The following is an 18,573-nucleotide window of genomic DNA, read 5'->3' as shown; positions in this document are numbered from 1 at the left end:
TCGAATTACTTAAACGTAAAAATAAAATATGAATTACATAAATATAACAATACGAAGAATAAAAAATTAAACTGGATCATTTAAGAAATTAATTCAACGGTGAAATAAGGTTATTTTTATAAATTAATTAAAGTTGCTCCAGATTACAAAATACGCAAAATAACCGTTCGTAAGTTGATTTAACGACCTTAAAAGGAAGTAAGCAATTTTGTCTTTAATTAAATATCGAAAACCATTAATATCTGTATAGGATAGTGTTACATTTGTCAAGGTTAATGAAATGTATAATTAATTAATTCTATATTATAGAGGTATATTTAAATATTGAAATATATGTGTAGATTAACGAAATTTATAGTTTCTAAATTCTATACTATAAATATTTAAATACTGAAATATATAAAGAATTAGCATTGATAACAAATACACAAGTATTTATATTTGTTACGTAATTTATTAGTATATTTTAGATGTCGTGATGAAATGATGTCATCGTGAAAGTTTAAAAACATGAAACATACACAAGATGGCGATTTTGCTAAGACTCGTTCGTTTTACCAACTATCTATCTATAGGTACTTGTATATCACAAGTACCTATAGATAGATAGATATAAGCCGAAGAGATTTTCTTTTGTTTGTTTTAACGCGTTAATCTTGGGATCAACCAGCCCTGTTTTTACGTTACATAGCTCATTTATTGAGAAGGGTTATAGATTATAATATAACATTATATGACACACAAAGCGGAGTAGTAACGCTAAGGTAATACTTATTTTATATTTATAATGTTTAAATACAAAACAAAACGATCTAAGAAAAAAAAAAGGTATTTAAAAACATTAAGAAACAAGAATATTACTAATATAAATTAATAATATATGTTATTGTTATATTTAAAATAAATAACATTTTTATTGAATACATTTAAAACGCAGAATATATTAATTACGGTCTGTTTTCTGACCCTCATGGTCCAAAGAAATGGAAGCCCATCAAGGTTATTAAACAGGACCAAAGATTTTGCGTGCTTCCCGAGGCAGCAAAGTGTATTAACCTGTGCCTATACGAGTTGATATTGAGAATTATAAACAAATAACTATTTATATAATAATCTTTACTGGACCAACCGCTGCTAGAAATGTATCAGCCGTACTAGATTATAATATAATAATTTGAGTCTCCATAATTCAAATGTACAAGTCGCAGGGTCGAATCAGAATTTCTCTATGCAGGAATAATACTTTAGGGTGATACAATCTGAGAAAAAAATGTTGTAATTGTATCATTATGAGTGTTGTTTTCATGTACTTATTATTATTACAGAGTCACCCACCTTACTCTAATGACGCCTTATGACGTACTGTCAAATATTAAATAAGTACTCAAAGACAATGATATTTAGACATAGACAAAATTACTACTTATCACTTTGATGACATAACAGTAATTGCTATATAACTGATTAATTTTTTTAAGTGTTTTATATGTTATAGATATCAGGTAGCGAGCATGGTGAATTTATTTCTTAATTCAGTAAAACCCTGCAGTCGAATATACAGATGTTTAATTTATGGTAAGACAAGTTTGGGTGACGCCCGTTAACACTTTGTCAACCTAATTATTTTAATTATCTTCTCGTTTCATTTCGTTTAAGAGTTTCGTACATTCAAAGAATTACGGGTCTCTTTTAGGATGACATTGTTGAAATATTGAAATGTTTTATCAAACTTATCACCAACTTCAAAAACGGAGGTTATTATACTTCGCTATAATGCTAATTTTAAGTCAGTCAATCCGATTATCTTGAAAATCTTTGACGAAAACAATCAAAACCATTCATAATTTGGCAGTTCACAGAAAACATAAAATTAAATTTTTACATGCATAATTAACTATGTAATATTAAATAAAATATACCGATTTAAATTGACAATTCCTCCCTTCCACTTATCAGGCTTAAGAAACTTTATTGTTATCATAAGAACAATTTACACTTACATGACATAAACAAACAGATTAACCTAAAATGTTATATCTTATCTGTGAAATGACATCAAAACATTAAAAAAAAAATACTGAACCCTATTCTTTATAAGAGTCACTCTATAAGATAACCTAAACAAAAATCAAAATATATCTTTACATTCCAGTACGGAATAGCACGGAACCCCTACTTGCGCATAGTTTTTCTTAAAATAATTAAGAACGTTAATTAAATTAGCCTCTTGATAGTGAGTGAACACAAAGACACGAACACATTAGTGTGGCGTTACTCTAGACACATTAGTGACTAGAGTAAAGCCAAATTGACAATTAAAGATGTAAAACGTAGTCTTTCTTCCGTATATTATATTTCAATAATTTACAAATAATGTTATAAACAAGAAATTTAGTTTGTTTATATTATTAGTACACATTAAGTACTTAACCGATAATTGTGAAATTGTTCATAGGTAGCTACAGGTTGTCAAGGGAACAAAAAAGAACATAGGGTATCTAATTATTATATATCTAATCTATATCTATATATTATAAGTAAAAAATTAATTAATCCATTACATAACATAACATAACCAGACTGTAAATTTCCCACTGCTGGGGTAAGGCCTCCTCTCCCTTTTGAGGAGAAGGTTTGGAGCACATTCCACCACGCTGCTCCAAAGCGGATTGGTGGAATACACATGTGGCAGAATTTCGTTGAAATTAGACACATGTAGGTTTCCTTACGATATTTTCCTTCACCGCCGAGCACGAGATGAATTATAAACACAAATTAAGCACATGAAAATTCAGTGGTGCTTGCCTGGGTTTGAACCCGAAATCATCGGTTAAGATGCACGCGTTCTAACCACTGGGCCATCTCGGCTCGCCAATTCACCCATTGAGGCTATCTATTTATCTATACTAATAATAAATGTGAAATTAACTGTCTGCTCTTTCAAGGCCAAGCCGAACAGAATTTCATGAAATTTGGTATGAAGCAAGTTTGAACTCCAAGATGACTATAGAAAGAAGGGGACTAGTTTTTTATGCCTATCGACCAACTCCTAAGACGCGAACGAAGCCGCAAGCTAAAGCTAGTATTATATTCATAAAATATTCACTAATGATAAACCTAAACAGGTTAATCTTTAGTGAATATTTTGTACAAATAAGCTGATGTTATGATGATAATTGTCTAATTCGAATAAATCAATATAAATAATTAAACACAAAATAAACCTTGATAAAACAAAATAAAAAAAATTAACAACAGCAACACAATTTACGAAAACTTTTTTGAAATTCTGTTTAATCGTTATCATTCATCATCATAATGTACTCATATTATTAATTCTTCATTGTCATCAATTTGTTTCTTTTTGTATTGACTACAAATTAAAAAGTTTCAAATAGCGACATCTAGTGTTCCATACCCGAATTTCTTCGCTACAGCCACAAGTGTAACCAAACTAGCATTTTTGGAACATCACCGAGAGATGGCATTACTATCGCGAACATTTTTACTTTTCAGTTTCTATATACTTAACAAATAATGAAAGTAAATACACAGTCACGCAGTATGGCATTCGTAGGTAATAATAATATAATTAACGCTGTTGTTTTTGTAATAAATATGTCCTTCTCATATATATAACTAACAGTTTGTGGTTAAAACACAATGATAGGATTACAGAGCAAGGTTAGATTATCGTATCAGCTTACCTTTGCTAGTCGAGAGTGTATTAGGTCTTTGCGCAGGTGCTCTGTGTGGAACGGGTTTCCGCGGCGAGGGGGGTGGAGCGAGGGAGGTGCGCGCGCGCATCGCCACGGGCGACGACGACAACTTTTGAACCACTCCATTTTTCTTCGCTGAAAATTTTACGTAATATTTAATTAACTTGCATTTGTCACAGAAATGTCTTTATTGAAATGTCATTGATCGGTCTAGATTGATATTTTAATTTAAGTTTTTTATTTGCTGTCTTTACATTTGAATTGAAGTTATGTAAAATCCGGAGACATACAATATTTAAAACGACTAATAGGCTTTTCAGATAAGTAAAATGTTTAATTAAAATTAACCGTCTGCATAATACGAGAAACTAGAAAGCGAGTCACTTTGACAGCACACTGTGTTACGTTTCTACCTAAACCTAACAAAGGATTTGTTTTCGAATCCATAACTTCCGAGTTAAATGCTTTACATTACAACTAAAAAGAAAAAATGCTGAACTGACAAAATTACTATTTTCAGGAATCCAACCCAGGTAACTTCAAATCAACCCAAAACAAGAATTTTGTTTAGTAGGTTTATTTTATAGCGAAAATTGATAAGTGTGTCCAACTCTAAGTAGAATAGTTCAACCTATAAATATCCGAACCCCGTTTCTATAATTCAAAGTAAATTCTGCGTTTAACTAGTTTATACAAATCAGGAAGATTTGTTACCTGTTATAAGAGATTACAAATCAACTATATCAATCTGACGTTAATCTGTCATTTATCTTCATTTTAATTTGAAATTGGAACACATAGATAACAAATAATATTCGTTTTTAAAATGGAACATATTCCTATTTATTTGCTGTTTCGTTCGACTCAAAGACTTAAAGACCTGGATTCCGATTTGTCCCTTGGCCTACTGACTTACGTCCTAAAAAAAAAAGGATCCCTAATACAGGGTCGTTACATTGACAATTAGCTTAGAATTAAACAGCCTGGTAATTTTAAAATTATCATTTAATTTTAATGGTTGGTAATTCAAATTGATCTAATAAATAATAATTCAATTAAAAATTAAATAATAATTATAATTAATCTACAAGAAAACGCATTGTTACAATATATTTTTCTAAGAAAACACGCCTTTCATTGAATTTATTTCAACACTTTCTAGGAAATAAGGTCAACCAACTCGTATATCCTCATAAACTTTTACGACTTTTTAATAATCTACTTCATAATTCATAGAAGCTACAATGAAAAACTAAAGACGTTAATCTTCCTTGGTTACAATACTTTTATTATTATAAATAGGCACATTCTAAACGAAGGCGTAAAGAAAAACATACGCTACATATGTATTCCATACCATTTCGCAAATAAGTCTGCTGCATTATCCACTGCAAAGAGTTCTTAATCAATATAGATTTATTTATAATACATCACTATACCACTTAACTACCTTTTTATGTAATAGGTAGGCCATTCCTTATATTGCCAATGCGCCATCAACCTTAGAAAGTAAGATGTTATGTTCCTCGTGCCTGTGGTTTCACTGGCACACTCACCCTTCAAACAAAATATCTGATGAGTGGGTGTTACCTACCCAGACAGGCGTACACAAAGTAAAACCTAACAAAAAGTTACGATAACAATATCGCTTTTTTCACAAACTCATAATTATCACAGATTATATTTTCCGATCGTGACCAATGTTATATGTATATAATGATATATAGGTAACCTTCATAGTAGGTATAATTGAATACTATAGATTCTTCCTTCGTTACAATGAACATTTTTATTATTGCATGTAAAAAAATTTAACCAATCGAACTAGTTGCTATTTGACATACATTTTTAAAGGACAACCTCAGAGCTGGCTATTGTTTAAAGTGAACAGAATAATGGCGCAATGTATTACGAAACACGTATCGCTAGGGTTACCAGATCTCGGATATTCATCGGGACACTTCCGTTTTTTTTTAATTCATATGTGAACATAAAAAAACCGAGCTATGAGGCATGAGCAAGGACGGACAAGAATTTCTAATTGAGTTATAATATATATGTATATAGATTCAGGAACTTGAAAGCTACTTACATTTTATATTTCTTAAAAAATAAACAAATTAAAATGTAAAAGAATATTTTGTTATCCTTCTCTTTCCGATTTTTTATATTACATTTGGCAACCCTGATCGTGAACATTCGTCTATCTTTGCACTTTTCGTGTAGAATTAAATTAAGATAAAGTTCAAAACAATCAAAACATATGCTCATTACGCTACTGTGCTAAAACATAATTAATTGTTTGTGATTCGTACAAAGTAATGGCTTCTTTGTTTTGTATATTACACTTATTGCATATAATTCAAAATGTTTTATTTTATGTTCACAACTGTTTAACGACTTTTTAATGTAAATTTTAATAACATATATGAATAGAGAGAAGACGTACATATATAAATGTACTTTAATTATTACTTTTTAATTTTACAAAATAGTTCTTTCACGCAAATTAAAATTTGTAACTAGTTTGTGTTATCCCTGTTTTCCCAATTTGGTGGAGAAGAATTGTTTGAATTTGGCTTTTGAAGTTTATACTGCATAGACATTTTTAGGTAGACAAATTTGAGCTCACATAAAATCATATTTTACGTAACACAGGTGAATAAGACAATCATACGGTATACTGTACATAAAATTCCTAATTTCAGCTACTATCTTAGTTTTAAGTTACCAGTACAAAAATACATATTATGTAGAGGTTAAATTTGTTTGTTTGTATGTTTAGGTTAATCTCCGGAACTAATAATACAATAAAAAATAATATGTTCACTGTTATAAAGCTACTTTATTCCTGATATACATTTTTCGTTATTATTAAATTGCAGGCGTTCGAAGCCGAGGCGGTTCGCTAGTATGTACGGTACAGATTGTTTACGAATGGCTGTATAGTATTTACTACAATGATTTGCGACAAACGCGCTCTCGATGGTCACAAAAATATATTCTAGATATAGTATGCAACTAAAATAGATCGTACGCTAACTAAGGCTTGTAACACACAATACATTAAACGTGATATATATTTTTATGACAACTATAGTTTGCAATCGTAAATCATAACTAATAAGATCAATATCTAAAACTAAATAGTTGATTGTAAACCCACTTACTGGGAACCTCTGCTTTATGTCTGTACTAATATTATAAAAGCGAAATTATCCCTATCCGCCTGTCTCTTGAGCTCTTTCACGGCCAAACTACTGAATCGAATTTGATGAATTTTGCTATACAGCAAGCTTGAACTCCAAGGACATACATTTTTATGTATAACACCTAACAGCTATACCCTAAATCGAGACTGAAACCGAGGACGACAACTAGTATTAAATATACTACTAGTAAAATCCGACAAAAGTTATATATAATGATATTAGAAATTTATTTACTGCAGCGCCATCTGTAGCAAAGGATATTATAGAAACCCTCAATAAATTGTACAAATTTGTGCCGGTTGGTTTCGAAGTCTATTAAACTCTACCCTCTATGGTCTACTAAACAGCTGTACCAACGATATTTTTGGATATATACATTACCTAGTCAATAGATTCACAGATACTATACAAAATATGATAGAAATTTAGAACACAACTGTTCTATTCATAAATTTATTTTTACTAGCGAGTCGCCCCAATCGCGTGCAATTTATTAATACATATATAACACTCAGGAATAATGAAGTTTTCTAAAGTGTATTTTTTTAATTGAATCATTAATTCCAGAGTTTACCCCGTACGTGCAAACACACAAATTTTAATTCTATAAAATATGAATATAGATAACAATTACAATGTATACGATGTTCCGTCATGCATGAAGCCTAGTCGTTAGATTGACCTATCGCGATGTGTATAGTTTAAGGGGGTAGTGAGATGACTCACCCGTCGCAGCTGGTGGTTGGGGGACAGGCGGGGGACGGCTAGGCGTCGACGGCGTCGGTGCGCTTTCCCTCTTTTTCCCATTTCCTGGAATAGATGGATTTGAACGTTAAATGACATTTTAAAAAATAAACTAGTTCGTCATAGACTTTCATATATATTTTATACATATTTAGTATTAATATTTTTATACTAATCAATTTGTTAACATCTTTTTTTAATCTATAAAATAGACAAATCAATCAAACAGCAATGTTTATGACAATGTTACAATTACCTTAATTGTTTTTAACAATTAAGCATCAAAAACACGTCTTCGTATTTATTTTAAATATAAATATATGTAATCAAAACGAAATTACTTCAAAAAACATCATGCTGCTAAATTGTCTATGGTTAGTGCAAATCGTGTATCACGACCACAATAAATTTTAAAAAAAATACAATGGCTGAACATTCACATTTTCACTAAAGTTTATCATACAAGAACGTTATATTCTTCAATTTGACATTAAAATAGTATTAAATTATATTTCACTTTAAAATAACATGACGAGGCAATAAGCATTAAACATACCATATATGTACATATAGTACTTAACACTTAACCATAGACTATATTATTATTTAAAGTATACACATATTACTAATATGTTTATGTCACTATGACATATGCAATAATAGTAATAAAAAGAATTCGATCACAAAACCTATTAATAATTTAACTACGATTCACTGAATATTTTTTGCAAGCATTATTATTTTTCTTACGTGAATGTAAACGAACAAAAAATTGTGAACGGGGCGTTCAGTTTAACAAAAAAACCGCCACAATACACACGAACGCAATTTAAAAAATTTATAAGTATTTGGATAGGTTAGTTACGATTTAACTGTAATGTAATTTGTCCGTGATATTGTTAATTGAATGTTCCGTTCTAAATATTTCGTCACCAAAATAATTAGTTTTATAAACTATTGGGTTATACGAATAAACGAAACGACGACATACACGCAGTTTTTATTACACTTTTTATTGAAAATTTGTTAACGTTGAGCCACATTAAAAAATAATCAAGCTTAAAATAGACGTTATTTTAATTTATAAAATTGCTAAAATACAAATGAGTTACACGAATTAAAAAAAATACAATCTAATTGAAAGTTACACCCGTGCACTAGATTTATGTAACTTCCTATGATAAATACTTTCAAAAATAATTTGAACGCGTCTGTTAATACGAATTTGAAAATTATAATTTTGAATTTCGAACACATTATTTAAACGTTATAAAAAGTTCCGTAGCCGAAAAAAAACGTGAACGCGTCCTCAAATGTAATACTATATGTAAGACAAATTTGCACGCAACGTTATGTTCGTGGGAAGGCGATTGCACAATGTCTTTATAATTGACGGTAAAAAACATGAAAATGTATATTTTTCATTGGCATCGTGCAATGATTACTATCATAGTCCCACCAGTGCATTCAACATGAATACTGCATTGGAAAGTTAGAAATGTGTTGGATGTATCATTAAACAGGTACATAATTTAGTACTTATTCAGAATATCCATATTATTAAAACGTAGCAAACATGTCAACTCGGTATTTATAATTTCTTATAAGACACGCTTATTTAATATATGTACCTTTTTAATTATCATTTGTGACGTTTCTAGTTTATTGCATATTATAATATCGTGGAGATCAATTACTGCGATACTAAAGTGGATGAAGGTGAAATTGCATAAAATAATGGTACTTACAGGTTATTGTATAGTGGTATTTTAACCGGCTACAAGAACGAGTTTTTCAATTCCACCTTACTTATTTTTATTCGTCCGTTTGGGACCGTCCGAATTTAATTTAAAAAACAACCCATAACTGTTGTAAAACAGTCTATTTGTCAATTGTTATCCCTTTAATACTCGATGTTTTCGCTAATTGTAGTTTCTCTTTATGATTGTAGGTTTTAATCATTATAATTTAAAGAAATAACCTACCTCTTGCGGAGACATAATAGTGGTTGTCGTATTTAAAAAAAACTACACTACTAAATTTCATTCTTGACCTTTTTTCTCTAATTCGTCTTCATTTATACAACGTGTTTAATAAGGTCTACAGACTACCCGTATTTATAAAATTAATCTTAACATAATAAAAAAGAACAAGAATATAACCATTTTTGTTGTAATATCGACATTAAAACATTGCCCTTATCAAACAAGTAGACTAGAGAAAGTTTTAAGTATCGTTGACCGTGGTAAGTCAATATGAGACAATTGTTTAAAAATGAAATCGATTACATTACGTTGAGTTATGAAAAAAAAACTCGTCATGGTGAAAAAAATAATAATACGAAACAACGTAACCCGTTTACATGATTTACTTTATCCATAAAAGGTAGATTGCAAATTTGTATTTATAATCCGAATTATTGCTTAATAAAGCAATCCTTAAGCTAAAATTACAGTTAGTGTTTTTACGTGTGTGTTCGCGCGCGCGCGTTTATGTATGTCTGGATGTGTGTGCACGCGTATGTGTGTAATATAGTGTGTGTGGATAGACAACAATAAATATAATTCGAAAAATAATTTAGAATCAACGGTTAAACGTATACTCACCTCTGGCACCAAAAGATCCGAACCTCTCTCGATTCACGGCTAATTTATATTTTTTCTCGGCTTTGTCACTAGGAACGGGCAGTTTGGACGGATATTTTTCAGAAGTGCTCCTATAGAGCTTTTCCTTAGACCCGTGTGCCCCCATTTTCAATATTTTCAAGAACTTCATTAAATCGAAGACATATTTATTACGTTAATAAATAATTATCATTATCTAGTTTCCAGGAACTGGTGTATCAATTATATCACATCACTAAGTTCTCTCTTAATTTGCTTTGGTTCGTTTATGATATTTCTTATCATCTGCACGTACACATGCTCATCACTAATAATATTCAATTTGCAAATAAACTCTATATAATTAAAATAAAAAAAATATTGGTCGGTGTCATGATTTTAATAAAAATATTTTAATGAGACAATCACTTAATGTTTTCGGTCTGTGGTTCGGAACAAAGTTATATACGCTGAAATGATTATTACAGCGCTTTTGTCTATTTCGGTAGTCGACTCACGGCGACGACCACTATAGGAAGACACATCCACGGACAAAGTTACTATTCATGAACAACAAATATTATCGTAATAGGTAGGGACTGAGAGACCAAGATTAAATGGCATCTTGATGCATACAGAGGCAAGCTAAAGATGATCATTTTCTCAGAACCGATCCGTGCTTGTTATTTGTGCAAGATATATTATTTAATTAGACTATAAACTCGCAATACTTAAATTTATCAATACATTTAATAGCCTTATAAAATAACATTTATGATTTGCACTAACAATTTTAGACAAGAAATAAAATGTCTGTGACAAGTTTAATAGGCGGAGTGTAACTGTTATAATATACGTAATAGAGAAACTGACATAAAACGGGATACCAACTGTTATATTACATAGTCAGTCAGAGAAACTCAGTAAGCGTCAACTCAATTTCCGATTACGAATGGCTCGCTCGTTATCTAGTCGTTGGTAAGGCTTATCAACTTTTGTGTCAAACGAAATTATAATAATCTGCTATGGAATAATTAAATAACGCATTTTTCTTAGTACAATATTTTTAAGTGACCTTTAAGTAGTATATAACAAAGTAGTTTTTAGTGATTTTGCGATTTTTCGCTGGTTCGCTTATCCAAATAACCCTACTAGATGTTGGATATGATTTTTACTTATATTCACAAATTCTCCTGGAATAGTAACTTAGGATATACTAATACAAAAAAATCGAAACTAACTCTGTCTATCTGTTGCTCTTACACGACCAAACCACAGAGACGAATTTGATGGAATTTTGATATGAAACAGGCTTGAAATGTACAGAATATGCTACTTTTTTTATTATCACCTGACGATCAACCCCTAAAATGAGTGCAGCCGCGGGCGACAACTAGTAGTAAATAAAATTTATGTTTTGATATACATTTTTTAAAAGAGAGTTTTAGTAAGTACTACTACAAGCTAAGCTGTATATATAAATCTGAGCTATAAGAGATACGTCAATTATGCATAATTTATCTATTTTTCATAGATAACATAAAGTTACCGGTTTTGGGTTAAAAAAAATAGGAAAACTACACACTAATTCAACATGGCGGATATGACTTACGTAATTAGCGAACACAGCAAAAAATATTAAATTATTTTAAGTTCATAATGATCTCATAATTCGGTATTCATTATCTTTGATTACAAACAGTTTGACTTCGAAATAAAAACAAATAATATGTACTGCAATTCAAACAAATAGTTCTCGAAAACAAAAAGAGACAAAACAAAAGGCACTGCACTATGTTATCCCGTAATAATCTGTATTAGTCACTGATATATAAGCAAGTGTTACCAGTTCCCTGAGATTTGCGTCTATTTTGGAACCATCGGTTTCAGGGTTAAATAACTTAAAGACGCTGCGTGTCCTTTCAAACGATATTTTAAACAGTGTTCTAGTGTTGCGATATATTTAGTGCTTGGAGATAAATGGCCCCAATATAAGTGCGGTGTTTCTATAATGTTCTCGCGTGGTATTTTAAAACTTTAATGGTTTTTTTATTAGTCTAAAATGTATCTTCAACTGATTTATGGAAATAAACTTTCGTTTTGTATGAGTACATTTGACACTTATTTTAATGTTGTAGAGAGTAAATTACTCTAAGTTTGTGTCGATCGTGTGTCCATTAAGCTATAAGTCATTATTCACTGATACTAAATTACTAACGTAACGAGCACTCAAAATAACCATTTATATTAATCTTTGTGTTATTATCTATAAATAATTAATAAATATGTATTTTTAATAATTTGCAATATCTTAGTGTAGTTATATCTTTGTATTTTGGTATAAGTATAAAAATTTCTATAGAGACAAAAAAACTATGAATTTGTTCTCCTTTAGAGGTACCTAACTACTAAAACCATATACAAAATTATTTTGGATATTCGTGTATTAATATCTACAATAAAACATAACACAAACAGTTGCATTATCATAACAGTTTATTTGCGAAGAAAATTCAAGTGATAGTGGTTTATATCGTAGTAAACGTACTTGCAACAGGCGGCGACGCGGCGTGACGCGAGCGCAGTTGCGCTTCGCAATAAGTCGTAATAACCATTTATTCATACGCTTTGAGAAGCATGCGGGCGTGAAATATGGGATACGATTTTGTAACACATTTTAGCTTTTAAGCAATATCTCACTTTTAAGTAACTATCTGCTTAAGTTTTATGATTTTTTATTCAAATAACACAATCTTAATATAAATACTTAAACGTAACAGGCTATTAACGTCTTGAATTTTTAGTCTAATTAATATTTAATTTGTAAATAAATGCTATACAATAAAAGTTCCGCATTAATAATGATTACTTTAGCGATGTTATTGCCGTGTATACAAACTCATCCATAGGTATACGTTTACACCATTTGATTGCTAAAATTATAAACCTGTGATAAAGTAAACAAAAACTACCAATCGTTCGAAAAAGAAGAAACTTTGACCTTAGAAGAACTTTCTAACAAATTTTGTAATTATTTACTATTATAAATAAACACCTAGACAGGAGACGATTCGACATTCCGGAGGTATGCTATTATATAATTGTGTAATAACCTTTTGTAAACAAACGTTCCTTTAAGTTTTTGTTTTTTACAATTTATAAGCGAATCCAGTTTCTGGAATTCTGTTGTTAAACTGTATACATTGCCCCACAAGTAATGGAACTACAAAATATATTTAATAAAAAAAAAAAACATGTACACGTAAAATATTTCAAATCAATTAACTTCAAAATATCACAAACACTACATCACTATTTAATAAAACAAAACACAGCAAAACTTTTCCAGACACAAGTATTTAGCGTTTAATTAACATAAACACGGTCCATAAATGACAGGTGACTTTGAGTACTATAGTCTACGATATGAAAGAAATCATACTCGCATGTGTTATCCCCACCAACCAATATTGTGTAACAGAACTAAAATATTTGAGAACAGAGTTACAGAATTAATAAAAACGACGCAAATGTAACTATTGCAAATACGAAGACGAAAATATACAATAAAATGAAAAACGATGATGGTTCGAAAAAAAATATCCGACTACATACTGTAATTTATTAACTTAATATTAATTTTATTTACGTAAAAAAACATTGAATACAAATAAAAATCAAAAATAGAATTACAACGTTTTTTTGTGCGCCCTATGTGTATAAGCGTCGTATTATTATGAATAAGGAATAACTAAATCAGTGTAACTACTGGTACGAGGGACTTAACATCTTATTTCTCTATTAGTCTAGTAGTCTCTCTATTAGTTGCGCATTGTCGATGGATGAGGAATTGTTAATATTTCTAATAGCGCCAATGTTTATCTGCGGTGGTAATCGCTTCCCATCAGATTGTCTTATTTACATATTATAAATTTAAAAAAAAACTAACCGAGTATACCGTTACAGTGATCGGTAACAGTTTTTTATATATGGTATAATTTTAGAATATGTTAATATGTTTTAAGAAATTTCCTTTTAGACAAATAAATTATATATGTATTATGTATGGCCGCATTTTTGACTAATGCTAATAAAACAACAATTAATAATCAAATGTATACCTAATAATAATTTATTATTTACCGATAAGTATATTTGATTAAAATAACATTCTATCAACGTTAAATATCGTAGAATAACGTTATATTTACCGTTTTTTTTTATACTTACCAATTCGGTTTTTTAATCTTTTTCGAAATAAATAACACATAAATTGATATTTTGAACAAAAATCTTAAATAAAACTTCGTTTATAAAAAGCGTGTGACAATTAAAGTTATTTTAAACAATGGTAGGATGTCGGCGTTTAAGCAAGGAAGATTATAAGTATTTAAAAATATCTCAAGATTAAATCATAATTGTAAATGTGCAAATATTGAATGTTTATATACGTAAGTTAGTGTTAAATATAATCGCGTTATATTTTTGGTTATTTACGAACTTCAACCAGTGTTGCAAGCATAGCTTATTTAATTATCTTTTAAAATTAAAATATTATACTCTTGAAATGGATGGATATACGGTATAATAAAACTTTACGACAAAATGCGCTCATCTGTGATCTACTTAAAATGTGCAGGTGGTTATAATTGTCATCAACTCATAATGTTTATAAATAATACAGAATGCGAAACACGGCATCGCGACTAAAATATAATCTCGTTCAAACATAGGTATGGATTTATTTAAAACCTCCTTGATGACTTTAAATTGACATCGTATAATAATATTCAACACCCAATATACACATAAATGACCAGAACTATTTTGGCAACGATTTTAATTTTTTTTTCGCTTATAATACTGTCCACTAAAGATCTTACCCTAGAGTAATACTCATTTATAGTTTTTATTTGTGTTTTTTAATGGGGCATGAACGACCCCATTGCCAAATATGGGTTAATTGTTAGTCATTAAGTTAAGCATAAAAATTTAGTCGGCATAACAATTAATATTTTTGAGTACCAACACGTTTTTTTACAAACTTACCCATAAAACGCAAACCAAATATGTAACGCGAGTATTCAACGCACCGACTTCCACGGAATTGTTAGATAGACTATCGGAATATTAGAAGAATATATAAATTTCATGAACAGTTTATAGTAGACATGATTCCTGGCTGATAAGTTCGTTGGTTAATAGGACAGAAAATTCGCTCAAGCGAATCTTATGATCCAATTCACTAAGACAAGATTCATTCTTCACTTTAGATATTATGGATAGATGAAGAGGTTTTAAAACGATCCAACCATGACAATGTGTGTATAAAAATAAAGTAAATTTTTAATTAAAGAAAATTCTATAATAGTCTATTCAATATAATTATAAACATTTGTTGAAATATTAACTACGTTAGACAAGAACCAATAATAAACATCTACGTAATTTATAATACGTAAATATCATATCAATAATAATAAATTGTAAGCAAACATAAATAAATTACGTACACGAGTAAGAGATAACTTTCTGTAATTAAGTTGTCAATAAAATAATTAATTGTTGTGTAATTTTTGATGACTTTCAGAAATTCATACATCTGCTAAGATATTAATTGACAACTATTACCAGCTGGCTTAATGTGTCATATCTCTCTATCGCACATTGACGAAAAAATCTGTACCCTAACGGCACAAATAAAAGCGACAAAAAAAGGTGTCATAGAACTTTGGTTGAATTTACCGGTTACTTCAGTGAAAACGCACCTTAAGGATTAACTTTGATCACATAATATATTGATACATTACTTCTATTTCAATCATAATGCTACTGGCTCATATAAACATGGTGGCTTAAATTGAGGTCGGTCTATTGCAACAGATTTGGCGGAATTTCGTAATAACAAAACATAACCGAGACCGTCTTGGCTATATTCCAAAATGCAGTCTCGGGAAGGAAATAGTCGCCTGCGCCGACGGTGAAATAATTACCAAAATCTCATCAACGTTTTATTTACGTCGTTTGTCGTAAATTATAATAATTCATTCGTAAGACATTTATTCCTACACCACTTAACTAATACATCATCTAAGTTAAGTCGAAGAATATATTCAATATTATAGTGTGTCTGTGTGTATCCACAGACTAAAAATAAAACTTGAGATGTCACTGAAATGTTTATCTGTAGCCCACACACGATTTGATCGTCGTAGTTTTTAATTAACGGTAGATTTAAATTTTATAATGAAGCAACAATAAAATACTAATCAATTACGAATATATGAGGATAAATTAATTTTGACACAAAAATATGGATGTAAAATTTGAATTTGTATTTATACAAAATGATGTGTTATTCTTTGGTGTCACATTAACAAACGATATTGTATGTAATAAAGAACACTTTTGCTAAATTACATTAAGCCTGCTTCATTGTATTGCATAAAGGTAAAATTGAAAGTAATTTTTTTTTTTTACAAAATCAATATCAGAAACTTACCTGCGTGTAAAATTGACTCAGACTTTTTTTATTACATACAAAATAAAAACAGTAATGTTAGATACTGTCCTAAATTCTTAAAAAATAAATTTACGTTAAACTAAGAAATAAGTTTTTGTTTTTTTTTTTTTTATTTAAAAGTTTTTGACTATGACTTCAATAATCGATAACGTACTTTTTTAAAGTTATTTAAAAACAAAATCTCTGCAGTTATGTAGAGTAAGTAATATATGCGTGTAAAATCATGAGTATCAGGTAGAGTATTGGTTATAAAGTACTCAGGTATCAGTTTTAAATAATCTCAAAAAAAAAATTGAATATAATAAGAATTTTCTTAATATTATAATAGTATATAACAACGAATTATGTAGCATACGTGCCACACAAGAGTACAAAACAGCGGCGGAGAGGGTGCACGACGGCATAAGAGCGCCTCACATCACGACCACGAGTAGGTTTATCTCCAAGGCGCGCCTATATGTGTCACTTGAACGATCTACATTATTTATACCTACCTATACATTGGTTCAATAAACACCATCGTTTTACAAACAACAATATAAGAGGATGCGCAAATTAACATCCGGCTTGTTCGACATCACTGTGGGCTGAGCCACGTATTTATCTTTATATTTTTAAAGAACGGACATGTTTTAAAAGAAGATTTCAATTTATCGTATTTTTAAAGTATAATATTATAGCGCGCTACCTTCATAGCTGGCGATTTACAACATTGTATTACACTCTTCTTCACCTTAACACAAAATATTACTAACGTACTAAATTGTTTTTTTTTTATATTGGTAGGCGGTCTGGCGAAGGACCTCCTCCCCCTCCTGATAGTTAGTTTTCTTCGCCGAAAATTGTCTCTGTAAGACATATTAACCATTCCTTACATCGCCAATGCACCACCAACTTTGGAAACTAAAATGTTAAGTAAAATAAAATATAAAGTATTGCTGTTTTGCGGTACATTATCTGATGTGAGGGTGCAACCTAACCAGACGGGTTAGCACATAGATAAATCTACCACCAAGAAAAGTATGAACTATATTAGTTATAAGTTGTCGATCCTAGTGATCGTATGATAAAGAAAATATAAAAATTTAAAAAAATATTAACGAAATTATTTTTTTTAACATTGAAATTCAACCGAGTAAAACCAAAGATACCGTCATTTTTGTATTGCAAACAAAAACGACGGACAAACGCGGGCAAAGGCGCAGACGGAAACTAGTAATAAATAATAAAATTGATTTGGACACAATTCTTTATACAAATACGAAAATCAGTAATTCCATACGTGCTGCATGCAAGTATGAATACATACATATAATAGAAAATATCACAATGTTCTGTAATAATAATTATTTTTATTACGCGGTCCCATACGCGTACGCATACTTACGTTGCCGAACTTCACATGGTTATCGAATAAGACGATCGAAAGTGGTATAATTATTGAAGTCACGTAACATTAAATTACAAAGTCGAAACGCGTTACCATTAGTTACGCGAACGTGCTGTCTCCGAGCATAAACAGCATAGCCCATAAAATTACAGCCATGAAACAAAATACTTAGGTTTTAGTAGCAACGTACAATATTGTATGGGTCTCACGACATTAACAACATATTAATCACTGATAATATGGAATTGAAAAACTTCTCACTTTTGAAAACGCGAATCTTAAAGAATGCGAGTGCCAGCCAATAAGGATGCTTAAGCATAAGCACCTCTACTTAATTTTTGTTTATAAATCAACTTGTTTTCAAAGATGTTGTATTTTCCAA

The 18,573-nt window shown here is 30.2% G+C and overlaps 1 protein-coding gene across 1 annotated transcript in view; it reads right to left on the bottom strand.

Moving 5' to 3' along the window:
• The window catches only part of LOC113391682 (uncharacterized), a 99,512-nt gene that overhangs the window by 40,698 nt on the left and 40,241 nt on the right, over window positions 1-18,573 (bottom strand). The window contains exons 4-5 of the mRNA XM_026627732.2: window positions 7,658-7,741; window positions 3,708-3,854 (exon numbers count right to left, since the gene is read on the bottom strand). Of these exons, the coding sequence (XP_026483517.2) occupies window positions 3,708-3,854; window positions 7,658-7,741 (231 nt within the window). The remainder of the gene's footprint in view (window positions 1-3,707; window positions 3,855-7,657; window positions 7,742-18,573) is intronic.

This window comes from Vanessa tameamea, chromosome 10, assembly GCF_037043105.1.
Source record: "Vanessa tameamea isolate UH-Manoa-2023 chromosome 10, ilVanTame1 primary haplotype, whole genome shotgun sequence".
Taxonomy (NCBI): domain Eukaryota; kingdom Metazoa; phylum Arthropoda; class Insecta; order Lepidoptera; family Nymphalidae; genus Vanessa; species Vanessa tameamea.
This window is presented reverse-complemented; position numbering and strand designations above follow the sequence as displayed.